The sequence below is a fragment of the Sorex araneus genome, chromosome 1, assembly GCF_027595985.1.
Source record: "Sorex araneus isolate mSorAra2 chromosome 1, mSorAra2.pri, whole genome shotgun sequence".
In the NCBI taxonomy this organism is placed as follows: domain Eukaryota; kingdom Metazoa; phylum Chordata; class Mammalia; order Eulipotyphla; family Soricidae; genus Sorex; species Sorex araneus.
In genome coordinates, this window is record NC_073302.1 from 440,771,181 (window position 1) to 440,784,176 (window position 12,996).

The following is a 12,996-nucleotide window of genomic DNA, read 5'->3' on the forward strand; positions in this document are numbered from 1 at the left end:
TTCAGATTTTTTTGTTTTTGTTTTTTGGGCCATGCCCAGGTGTGCTCAGGCATTACTCCTGGACCTGAACTCAGGGGTCACTCTTGGCAAATCCAGGGGACCATACAGGGTGCTAGGGATCGAACCCTGGCTCATTCTGGGCCCATAGAGCCACCCAGAGTTTAAGACAATGGGGAAGACAATCCAGCCCCTATGCCACACTCGGACAGTCCAGCTAAATGTTGACTTTAGCAAATTTTATTTCAAAATAAACTTTATGCCAACTAAGAAAGATCTTAACTGGGAAGGTCAATTAAATTATGAGCACATGGATGGCTTGGCAACTCCCTCACCTCCTTGATCTTCATATAAAGTGTGTGCTACATACCTGGAATCCCACTTCTTCGGGACATCGCACACTCTCCTTCAGCATGAAATCCCTCCTGCAACTGTCCAGGGCCAGCTGGGGCATCCTGGTTCTAGCTCTCTGTCTACAGTTGGTGATCAACAACGCTCAGGAAGATGAGTGAGTCATCCCTTTCTCCTCAGAAACAAACCCACAAGGTTTCCACTTCTTAAGCTCTCCATGCCCCTTCCTGAAAACTGTTTCAGCTTCCTAGAATCTAGTCTCAGGAGCATTAAAGAACCCCCTAGTCAAGTTCTACTTTCTTCTTCCAAAGCTCCATGATTTTCCCTCCCTTTTCCATGGGATCTATTCAGTTGCTCATGAAAAGAAAGTACCAGAATGCGTATTGTCTGTAATAAAGTTAGTTTCGCTCTAAAACTCTGATTTGTATCTTTGCACAATCTACCCTTCTGTTCAGATTTTTGCTCAGTCACCCGCACCCTCTGTTACCTTGCCTTGCCTCCCGGAATGAAGAGTTTAGTAGGTCAGTGAGTAATAGCTTTGCTCAGCTTTGGTAGGACTCACTGAATGATCAGAAACCCTGGTCACTATTTTTGGCCCAGGGTGAGGTTGAGCTAACCTAGCATTTCGTGCACCCTTCTACTGAAGACAAGGAGACATGTGCCTCACCCCCCAACTCCCGGTGATCTGGAAGCACAGATTCAGAAACCAACTTATTGAGGGTAAGTGTTTGAAGAAGACCAAAAAAAGGTGGGGGAGTAAGAGAAAAATGAAGCAGGGTCTTGGAAGGAACATGACTCAATAAATGTAGAAAGTTTTCCCTATAAGAACAGGGCTTGGGATTCAATGTTCTGGACTGTGTCCTTTCTGTAACTAGATCAGATGTCTCATCTGGAGTAGGGAAAAACCACCAACAACTAGACAAACTTGTATCACAGAGGCAGATGTTCTAAGAAACCCTGGACCGGACAGGTTCGGAGATGATGTCGCTCCACTTATCCGTGAGTGGCAGTTGAACAAGTGGCCTTTGACCCCAGGGGGCTGCCCAATTCTTGATGCTACCGCTGACTATCTCTCATCCCAGGAAACTCTCTGACATGATTTTCCATCTTAAATTTGTTTACAAGTGAGAGGATTCAGAAGACACTTAAGTCTTCCACTCTGGGTGCTCTGGGTATTAAGAAAATGAAACAGAGCAGCATTTAGGTGAGGAAACCAAATTTCCCTCTGTCCCACCTATCACTCTAGCACTGTCATCCTGCTGTTCATTGATTTGCACAAGAGGGCACCAGTAAAGTCTCCATTGTGAGACTTCTTGTTACTGGTTTTGGTATATCGAATACACCATGGCTAGCTTGCCAGGCTCTGCCGTGTCCCACCTATATAAGAGAAATTTAGTTTCTGGAAAGTCTGGTCTTGAGCCCAAGCCTCATTGAATAAAAAATATTGAGTACTTTGGTACTATTTTCCCTACCACAATAGGTGATGTCTCTAAACATAGCCATGTGTCCAATCCCTTACATAGCTAGACACACAAAAATATACCCAGACCTGCTGGAAAACCAAAGACTATCTTCAAGCATCCTCCAAACTCGAACTTTGTGGACAGTGAGATGTTTAGGTCTGAGTGGGATTCTATTATGTGGGTTTTTTCCTAGCGCTGACTTGCTCCATCCCCCTTGCGAACTAGCTGCTGCATTTGTAATGTGGTATTGTACTTCATTTCTTTTCTATTTATTTTTAACTGACAAATGGAAAGATACTCAGATATCTAAATACAAAGATATTCAGGTTTAAATCAAGTATCCAAGTTGCTTATTAATCAAGACTAAATCTGCACGCTCTCACCAAAGAGGGGAAAAAAACAAAACTCAAAACTTCTATGGAGATGATAGGAATGACACAGTAGCTCAGCAGCTGACACAATTCCTATCATTTGTCCCTCTGCACCTTCCCTACTCCCTCCTCTTTACCCCTTTGCCCTCTCGATCTCATGATAGCTTGGTAATCTCTGCCCTTCTTCTTCCAAACTAGAGCAACAAATATAAATCTGACTATGGAATTTCTGGACACAGCAAATGAAACTGAAGAGACGCTTTTAATGCTTACATTGAGCACAGAACTGGAAGAATGCATGGTGGTAAGTAGAGGACTGGGGGAAAGAACTCAAGGAACATCTACCCCTTTACTGTAAGGTCTGTGAAATTAATCTCTCATTTTGATATTGCATATTCCAATTAGTCCTATTACTGAAACATCCTCAAATATGTTAGAGCCTCAGGGCAATTGTAGGAACTTGGGGAAGATTATTCTTTTTTTTTTTTAAATTTTTTAATTAGTGAATCACCTTGGGGGTACTGTTATAGACTTACAAACTCTCGTGCTTGCATTTCAGTCATACAATGATTGAGTACCCATTCCTCCACCAGTGCCCATTTTCCACCACCAATGGTCCCTGCATCCCTCCCACCACCCCCACTGCAGTGGTAGTGTCGGACTGGATCGATAGCACAGTGGGTAGGGCGTTTGCCTTGCATGAGACCGACCCGGGCTCAATTCCTCCATCCCTCTCGGAGAGCCCGGCAAGCTACTGAGAGTATCCCGCCCGCACGGCAGAGTCTGGCAATTCGAGACACCCAAAACAGTAACAACAAGTCTCACAATGGAGACGTTACTGGGTGCCTGCTCGAGCAAATCGATGAACAATGGGACTACAGTGCTACAGTGCTACTCTGCAGATAAAGGGCACTCTAGACCAGAAAAGTGTAAGAGGCTAGGAAAGAGGAAGGAGTAAACCAGAGGTAGGAAAGCAGAGCTAAAGAGGGAAAAAAGAAAAGTCTAAGAAATGGAGTGTAGGGGCTGGAGAGATAGCACAGCGGGTAGGGCGTTTGCCTTGCACGCGGCCGACCCGGGTTCAAATCCCAGCATCCCATATGGTCCCCTGAGCACCGCCAGGGGTAATTCCTGAGTGCAGAGCCAGGAGTAACACCCCTGTGCATCGCCAGGTGTGACCCAAAAAGAAAAAAAAAAAAAAAAAAAAAGAAATGGAGTGTAGCAGGTAGAATTGGTAAGAGCTTCTCCAAAGTCCAAGAATGACAGGTGTTGGGGAAGGGGGCTCTCAGAAGGCAAAACTGCCCTTGTTCAGGAAGTGGAAGTAGATGGAGGGGAAATCTGATTTTCAACCTGATTCGAGATTCTCGAATGGTAATGCACATTGAACACATCAGAAAATCTGTTGTAAAAGCATGTCCCAGTCAGTAGTTCTGGGGGAGGCCAGCACTTCCATACTTCTAATAAGCTCTCAGGGCACACCTAGGTTGGGATCCAAGAACCGTGCTTCATCCAGGAGGGGTTAAAACAAGATCCTTCTTGTCTAGTTGATCTGGAACACAAGGAAATCAGGTCTGTGAGCGTTTAAGCCAAAAAGGACGTTTCCCCCAGGAAGAGAAAGCCTTGTTTCACTTCCCCAGGTCTTTTCAGGTGATCTGAGAGAAAAAAACACCTGCCCCTTTGTTAACTGGTCTGCTCTAAGGTAGGACCCTCGTAACTTCCTGCCTCCTTCCCGAAGGATTTCTTTTGGGGTAGAACTGCTAATTGCCTTCGGCATTAATTTCCTGATTCCAACTAGACCAAGGGCCATTGATGGAACTGGAAACAAAACTGGGATCAGAGGTTTGTTATCCTTTAAAGCAGATGTTTCAATCACTTTTAGGAATGGTGCTGGACTTCAGGTACAAAAGGTTGGAAACCACTGCCTTTCAAGTTTGTCCTAGAAATAACCCTGCCCCTTTAGGAGAAATATTTCAGATCTATGAGCAAAGATGAATACAGCTTTGCCTATTGTTCTTTCTGTTTTATAATCCCAGAATATGAGCCCTGTATGCTCACTTGGAATAAGGGTTGAATCAAAATCATTTTATCTTGCAGTTTATGTGTTATAACTTCAATGCAAATTTGAATAAAAGTGTGTGTTCACGATTTTTGTGAGAATGCTGATCTAGAAAAAAAAATAATAGATGCCTATTCCCACCTCCAGATAAGTGATAGATGTTTAGTGAGTGTGTTTAATCAATAATGACAAGTGATACATTTTGTACCATTGTGGTTAAAAAATATTTGTTTTCAAAAACACTGCTAGTACAATAAGATCAAAGAATCTTTTTAAAATCTTCTGGGGCCAGAGTGATAGTATAACAGGGAGAGCATTTGCTTTGCACACGGCCAGCTTGAATTTGATCCCTGGCATCCCATATAGGCCCCTAAGCACCACCAGTAGCGACTCCAGAGCCAGGAGTAACCCCTGAGTATCACTGGGTGTGGCCCCTAAACAAAAAAATTAAAAATAAATAAAACCTTCCAAGTATATAGGTAAATGTCAAGAAACTCCTAGATAGATGATAATGGTAACTAGAAAAAAAAACTATATAAATTTTATTAGTTTTGGCCCAGTAGTTTTGTAATTTCCGGTAAAATATAGCTATAAAGTACATTTATGTTATATAAATATAAAAATATATATAATTCTCTAAATGTTAATTGCATAGTTCCTAACTTTACTTCTCCCTAAAGTGTGTTTGCAAGTGAATTTTTGAGCAGGTATGTTATTTGGATCAAAAAATAAAGTTTTAAAAGAATATGTCCTCAGTCATGTATTTGAATATGAAAATTATATAATCCTTAAGGGTTGAAGGAAAATGCAAACTGTAGTCTCCACTATTTTTGTTTTGGCCATTTAACTGGTCTCAGCAGGATTTGGGTATATATCTCTGAAAAATTGTTTATATGTACAGAAATAAAATGTATCAACTTACATTAAGATGCCATATTAAAGAGTAATAAAATATTGAAAATAAACTTGTATATAGTTCTATGCATGTCTCTTAATCACACAGGTTAATAGGTCAAATTAGGGGCCAGAGATATAGTACAGAGTGTACAGTGCTTGCCTTGCATGGCTAATTCAGGTTTGATCCCTGCTAACCATATGGTCCCCTGAGCACCACCAGGACTGATCCCTGAGTGTAGAGCCAGGAATATGCCTGAGAACCACTGAATTGGGGAAGACAACACCCAAAGTGAATAAATAAATAAAACAGTCAAGTTAGATTTTAGTGTTTGAAGACATCGTATATGTGAAGCTGTTACTCAACTTGAGGACACATAGTTTAAGGCAGTCAAAGTGCCAGGTCTTTGGCAATCCAATCACATGCATTGTGCTCACTCCCAGTGGGATATGACATTTCTGCATTGATTAGGCAAGCATTGAAATTGCCAAATTCACAAGGCACACTATGGCTTATATAATTAAAAGGCAGCAAGGTCAAGGGGAGGGTTCTCTGCAGAAACCCCAAAGCCCCAGAGTATCCTGAGTCCAATGTCAACAGGAGGGCCACTTGAACTCATGGCAGGGTCTGGGGCCAGTGGGTGCCACTTAACCTTGGCAAGCTCAGGAGGAGGGCACATAAACTCAGCCTGGGTCATACAGTCACTGACAACACGGAGCCAATACTGGAGCTCACTACATCTACCATCTAAATCCAACACCCTGTGCTTCTCCTTGTAATAAAATCATGCAGCTGGGCTTGGTGGCTGTATTGGAAACAAGACCTGGATTGACTTCTTGCCCTAAAGAACCAGGTGGTCACAGCTTAACTCCTACATCCTGAGTCAGGTAACCAGGCAACCACACCTCAGCTGTGCATGAATCTCCTGGCCCTGGGTGACCACCTGTGGCAGCCCTCTAGAGTGTTGGTTGCAGTGACACAAAGAAGAACTGAGGTCAAAATGCTTTCTGACCTAGATTTTAGCTTTTTGACCAAGACTTCAGAAGGGAAGTCCCTGTGCCGTTGGCCCACCTCTGGTCTTGGTCTTGCAGTGGAGGACTTCCTCCTCCACCTCTTTCGCCTCCTTCACCCTCTCGTCTTTCTGTCCCTTTTTCTTTCCAGACTAATACTGAGTTCTCTCTTCCCTCCTCATCTTCCCCAGGTTAGCGCTTACCTGAAAAGCAGTTTGCCAATGGACACTTCATTTAACCTCACACAGACCGCCTGCCTCTGTAACGATTCCCCAAGACACCTATACTGGCAACTTGCTGCCAACCGTAAGTATCCTGTTCATCAAAGGAAACAGTGTCCACCGGAAGGGGAAACGGTAAAGAGATACAAGGCTCTGGATCCAGAGCAGAGTGCCATCCGGTAGACAGCAGGACAGGAAGGAGGGGATGGGGAGTCGGTAGGGAACGGGTGTGTCAACCTGGGTAGTGACACAGGTGAGGCAGCAGCTGCGGCAGTGGGTATCTGTGTTCGGTCACAGTTCCCAGGTTCTTCAATATTCTCAAGAGTGAAAATATTGAATAATGAAGATGCTCAGAGTCAGATTTGGAATAGAAAAGTTTATTGGAAAGTGGAAGAGAGAGGAAAAAAAGACAAAGAAGCTCCCCAAGTGGGGAGGAATTTCGTATAGGACTAAGTTAACTCTGGCTCTCTTGTGAGATTTTTATAGGAAAATTGGGTCTTTGTGGTACAGAGAATGTGGGGAGGTCAAATCAGGGTGGTCAGGCTGATCTGAGTCTTTCTGGCCATCTGCCTCTGCTATTGCCCATTATCTTAGCCTCCCTGTGAGCCTAAGCTCCAGGGCAGAATTTTATGACGAACAATCATTAACTCCCTGTTTACCAAAACAGCCCAGAAATTTGCAGGGCATCAAAAATGTAGCATGGGGGGCTGGAGTGATAGCACAGCAGGTAGGGCATTTGCCTTGCACACGGTTGACCCGGGTTCGATTCCCAGCATCCCATATGGTCCCCTGAGCACCGCCAGGAGTGATTCCTGAGTGCATGAGCCAGGAGTGACCCCTGTGCATTGCCAGGTGTGACCCAAAAAGCAAAAAAAAAAAAAAAAAAATGTAGCATGGGCCAGCCCAAAGCGGGACTGATCACAGCAGCTGGCAAGGGTAAACTGAGGCCTCTTCATTCAATAGTGCCCAGGGTGAAAAGGTGAAAGACTAAGAAAAAATCTAGTAAAGAAGAGGATACATTCATAAACTTTTAGGGCAACAACTTACTGGGTGCTTCCGGATACCAGCTGGCCAGCTCGGACACTGGGGCTAAAGTGTTACCGGGAATGAATTTGCTCTCGTCCCTTTCAGAAACCATGACTATAGAGGCTCATGCTGATGCTGTTCCAGAACTTGGCATCTGCCCTGACGATGAGGCAGTGATCCCGATAGTGGGAAGTCATGCTTCTGTGGAGAAGACCGTGACTCCGACAGAAGATTAGCGGAAGCCCTGATGTCTCTCCGACCTGTTACCCTGGATTGTTCTCTAAGGAAACTCAATCACAATGGCTCTAAAATAAAATTCCCCGCAAGCTTCTCTGTGTGCTGTCTTCCTGCGCAGTACCTAGAGTTTCGACCTCATGGGTCTTTCAAAGAAACTTCACTCAGGAGAATGTATAGGTTCTCACTTTCCACTGGTGGGAAAAGAAGAGAATAAATTCTGGAAAGAGGGTTTATTCTCGCACAGAAAAATGTGAGGACCCTGTAACTCACATCCAGCAGGTATCAGAAGAACTAGGACATGCTCTAAGACCCCATAACTTCTGTAGCAAACTTCCTACTAAGGACCCATTCTCTTCCCCTTTGTTTCTCTTATCTTTGCGCATTGTTTTTTATATCCTGCAAATCAAGCAAGAGCTTCGTGTTGGTCCCTCTCCCCCCTTTTTTTTTTCTTTTCCGGTCACACCCAGCGATGCACAGGGGTTATTCCTGGCTCTGCACTCGGGAATTACTCCTAGCGGTGCTGGGGGACCTTATGGGATGCTGGGAATCAAACCCAGGTCGGCCACATGCAAAGCAAACCCCCTACCCGCTGTGCTATCACTCCAGCCCCTGTCCCTCTCCCTTTAACTCATTTCACTCAGAGCGATATTTTCCAGCTTCATTCATGTGAACGCTAGTGAAGGCATTGGTGATCGAACCCCTAGATTGAACCCCTAGAACTCCATCGTGAATAATTTTGTAATTTAGTAATTCACAATGATTCAATAAATCATTTTTAAATAAAAGAAAGAAAGAAAATGAGACAAACATAAAAGAAAAAAAAAAGAATAGAATCAGGGAGCAAACACCCCTCTGGACTGAGAACCCTGACTGCCCTTTACGTTTAATATTTGTTTCTTAGAGCCAGGAATTATTATAAGAAAAGGAGGAGGGCATCCTGCAGTCAGATGCCAGTGTATGCTAATCTAACCCCGCTGAATATTTTACATATTGTGGGACAAAGGTTTCTGGGCTTATTTCAATGAGGCTTCCTCTGGGAGAAAGAGCAGAGACAAAGCAGTCATAGGACCCACCCCCAGGTCTCCACCCCCTCCCACCCCCAACACACACACACACACACACACACACACAAACACACACACCCTCACACACCCTCACACCCTCCCAGCACACACACACACACACACACACACACACCCTCACACACCCTCATACCCTCCCAGCACACACACACACACACCCTCACACACCCTCACACCCTCCCAGCACACACACACACACACACCCTCACACACCCTCACACCCTCCCAGCACACACACACACCCTCACACACCCTTACACCCTCCCAGCACATACACACACAAACACACACACACACACACCCTCACACCCTCCCAGCACACACACACACACACCCTCACACCCTCCCAGCACACACACACAAACACACACACACCCTCACACCCTCCCAGCACACACACACACACACCCTCACACACCCTCACACCCTCCCAGCACACACACACACACACACACACACACACCCTCACACACCCTCACACCCTCCCAGCACACACACACACAAACACACACACACACACCCTCACACACCCTCACACCCTCCCAGCACACACACACACACACACACACACACACCCTCACACCCTCCCAGAAAACTTTCCACACTGGAGCTGGCTTCTGAATTTCAGGGTCCTCTAAACTTCTCCTCCGTTGATCTGTTTAAACCTGTTCCCAAAGGGGTAGGCCTAAGGAGCAGCGATGAAGTGATAGGAACTAGATGGGAGGCTTCAGTGGGATGGTGGGAGGGGTCTGGGGGAGGACAGAAAGAAAATCTGGTGTCTGGGCAAGATAGCAGAACCAGGAAACTATAATCTGGAATGGGTGTTAGAATCCATGAAGGGACATACTGGATGTGATTGTTGTACATAAATTAGAAGAGTCCATCAATTGTATTTTTTGATTATTTACTTTGAGGGGTGAGTGCCCCGGGCACTTACTCCTCACTCTGTGTTGGTCTCTGTGTTAGCCCATGGTTCCCAGTTTCTTAATATTTTCAAGAATAAAAATATTGAGTAATAATGACGCTTAGACTCAAGATTGGAAAGCAGAAATGTTTATTGGAAAGAAAAAAAGAAAGGAAAAGGAACTCCCCAAGTGGGGAGGAATTTAATATAGGACTAAGTTAAGGGCTCTTTTGTAGGGTGTTTTTTTTTTAATAGGAACATGAGGTCTTCCTTTACAGAGATTGCAGGAAAGTTAAAGATAGTGATTTGTGTTTCAGTATCAATATTGCAAACCACAATGCCCAAAAGGAGAGAGAGAGACAGAGACAGAGAGAAGCGCCTGCCATAGAGACAGGCAGGGGGTGGGGGATGGGGAGTGATGGGAGGTTCCCATCACTGGGCACACTGGTGCTGAGAAAAAAACACTGGTGGAGGGATGGGTGTTGGATTACTGTATACCTGAAATCTCATCATGAACAGCTTTGTAAGGGTCTACCTCACAGTGATTCAATTTAAAAAAGTTTAAAAATGATCTTAAAAAAATCTTAATTGATGCAAACAAATAAACAAATTTTCAACCCTGAAAAAAAAAAGATAACAGTTTGTTGTATAAGCCCTTTAAATGAAAATAGGGCTCTTTGCATTTCTTATCAATTGACAACAACCCAGCAGATCCTTGTTTGGCTATTTGCTTTAGGTATTGCCCATTATCTCAGCCTCCTAAATGAGCCTAAGCCCTAGGGCAGAATTTTATATTAAACAATTATTAACTCCCTGTTTATCAAAGGAACCCTGTAATTTGCAAGAAGTCAAAGATATAGGATGGGGCAGTCAAAAATGGAACTGCTCACAGCAGCTGACACAAGGGTAAACTGAGGGCTTCCCCTTTCATTCAGGGTTCATTCCTGATGGGGGTCAAGGAACCATATGGGTAAGTACCTACCCGCTGTACTATCACTCTGGCCCAAGCCGATCAAATGTATGTTTGATATCAGGAAGAAATGTATTGTTTTTACTTATCTGCTCCAATAATGTCCTTTTAAAAACAATTACAACTTCTTAGACTGATACAATGGAGAATCATTCTGTCATCAAGAGAAGGAAATCCTGCTGTCAACAGGAACTAAACCTGAGGGCATAGTATTAAGCTTTGAAGACAGAGACAGAACAGGCAGTTGAAGTGGAACACCACTAGCATATGGAATCTAGAAAAGCTGAACTCACAGAACAGAGTAGGTTAGCAGTTGCAGGGCCTGGGAGTAGCTGCTGGCTCAAAGGTGCAGATTCCAGGGAGAAGATGAGTAAATTCTGGCACCTGATGCCCAGTATGGTGACCAGACCTTACTATACTACACTATGTTCATGCCAGAAGCTGAGATTTTAGCTCTTACAATTTTTCACCACCAAAAAAAAAAAAAAGAATGTAGCGAATATCGAGGCCTTGGTGGTTCAGTGGTAGAATTCTTGCCTGCCAAAATATGTGATGGGATTGAGGGTTAAGCAAATCCTGCCTTGTAGGGTTTAACTAGCCTCTGCTAAAGATCATTTTGCACTAAGCACATCATACCAGTGAATTATATATGATACGTATACTGCATTGATATCAGTTATATCAAAGATGTACAAATATCTTGGGGCTGGAGTGATAGCACAGCGGGTAGGGCGTTTGCCTTGCACGCGGCCAACCCGGGTTCAAATCCCAGCATCCCATATGGTCCCCTGAGCACTGCCAGGGGTGATTCCTGAGTGCAGAGCCAGGAGTAACCCCTGTGCATCGCCGGGTGTGACCCAAAAAAAAAAAAAAAACAAAGATGTACAAATATCTTAAAGGTACACTAATGTAGATGGGTAGACAGAAAAGGGGCCATGGCAATGGAAGTAGACAGAAAAGGGGCCACGGCAATGGAATTCCTAAGAAGTAATCAAACCAATAGCCTAAGGCTGCAAAATATCTGCCTTTTGGGCACAGAAACAAAAGCCTGATGAGATTTCACTGGGAACCAACAGATCCAGAGAAGGCTACCCTCCCCCCCACCCCGCCCCACCCCCTGCCCGCCAGAGAAGCTACAGCAGTCAAAAGATCAAGGAAAGGGATTTCAAAGAGGACAGTGGACCACTCCCAACTCTACTCCCTTGGCAACCACTCTAGCAACAGACTCTTACCTAGGTAGAAGCCCCACGTGGGACAGCTCAGGAAAAACCTTATAAAAGCCACCTTGCTGAAAATTATAAAACAGTATTTCAAGGAATAAAAGACAACACTAGGAAATGGAGACACATCCCCTGCTCATGGATAGTATTGACATTTTTGATAATGTCAATACTCCCCAAAGCACTATACAGACTTAATGCAGTCCCTATCAGGATACCCATGACATTTTTCAAAGAAATAGAAAAAAAACCACTCCTGAAATTCATATGGAACAATAAACCCCCATGAATAGCTAAAGCAATCCTTGGGAAGGTGGGTGGCATCACCTTCCTCAACTTCAAAGTGCACTACGAAGCAGTAGTAACTAAAACAGCATGGTATTGGGCTAGAAACAGACTCGCATTCCAATGCAACAGAGTTGAATATTTTGTCACAGACTCTCAAATATGTGACCACTTAATTTTTGACAATGGAGCAAGAAATGTGAAGTGAACAAGGAAAGCCTCTTCAACAAGTGGTGTGGGAAAACTGGATGGTTACCTGCAAAAAAAAAAATGAACTCTAACCTCTGTGTAATGTCAAGCACAAAAGTCAGATCAAAGTCAATTAAAGACCTCAATCTAAGACATGAATCTATAAGGTACATGAAAGAACATGTAGGCAGAACCCTCCATGACATCAAAGCTAAAAGCATCTTTAAGAATGAACACCATCGACCAAGCAAGTGAAAACAAATAAAACAAATGGAATACATTAAACTAAGAAGCTCTGCACCTCAAAAGAAACAGTGACCAAAGTACAGAGAGAGCCCACAGAATGGGAAAGAATATTTACCCAATACCAATCTGATAAGAGATTAATATCCAGGATTTATAAGACACTAATACAAGAAATTAAACCTCCACCCCAGCAAAAAATGGGGAGAAGAAATGAACAGGAGCTTCCTTAAAAAAGAAATACAAATGGCCAAAGGGCACATGAAAATTGTTCCACATCACTAATTATCAGGGACACACAAATCAAAACAACAATGAGATATCATCTCACACCAGAGACTGGCACACATTCAAAAGAGCAAAAGCAACCAGTGCTGCCGTGGGTGTGAGGAAAAAAGGACGCTCTTTCACTGTTGGTAGGAATGCCGACTGGTCCAGCCTTTCTGAAAAACAATATGGACAGTCCTTCAAAAACTAGA

General features: G+C 43.9%; 1 protein-coding gene across 1 annotated transcript; it reads left to right on the top strand.

Moving 5' to 3' along the window:
* Positions 1-389: 389 nt before the first annotated feature.
* LOC129400857 (prolactin-inducible protein homolog) lies at positions 390-7,718 on the top strand. The gene is made up of 4 exons (XM_055123968.1): positions 390-505; positions 2,381-2,486; positions 6,332-6,446; positions 7,493-7,718. The coding sequence occupies exons 1-4, from the start codon at positions 411-413 to the stop codon at positions 7,621-7,623; spliced, it is 447 nt and encodes a 148-aa protein (XP_054979943.1). The 5' UTR covers positions 390-410; the 3' UTR covers positions 7,624-7,718.
* The last annotated feature ends 5,278 nt before the right edge of the window (positions 7,719-12,996 follow it).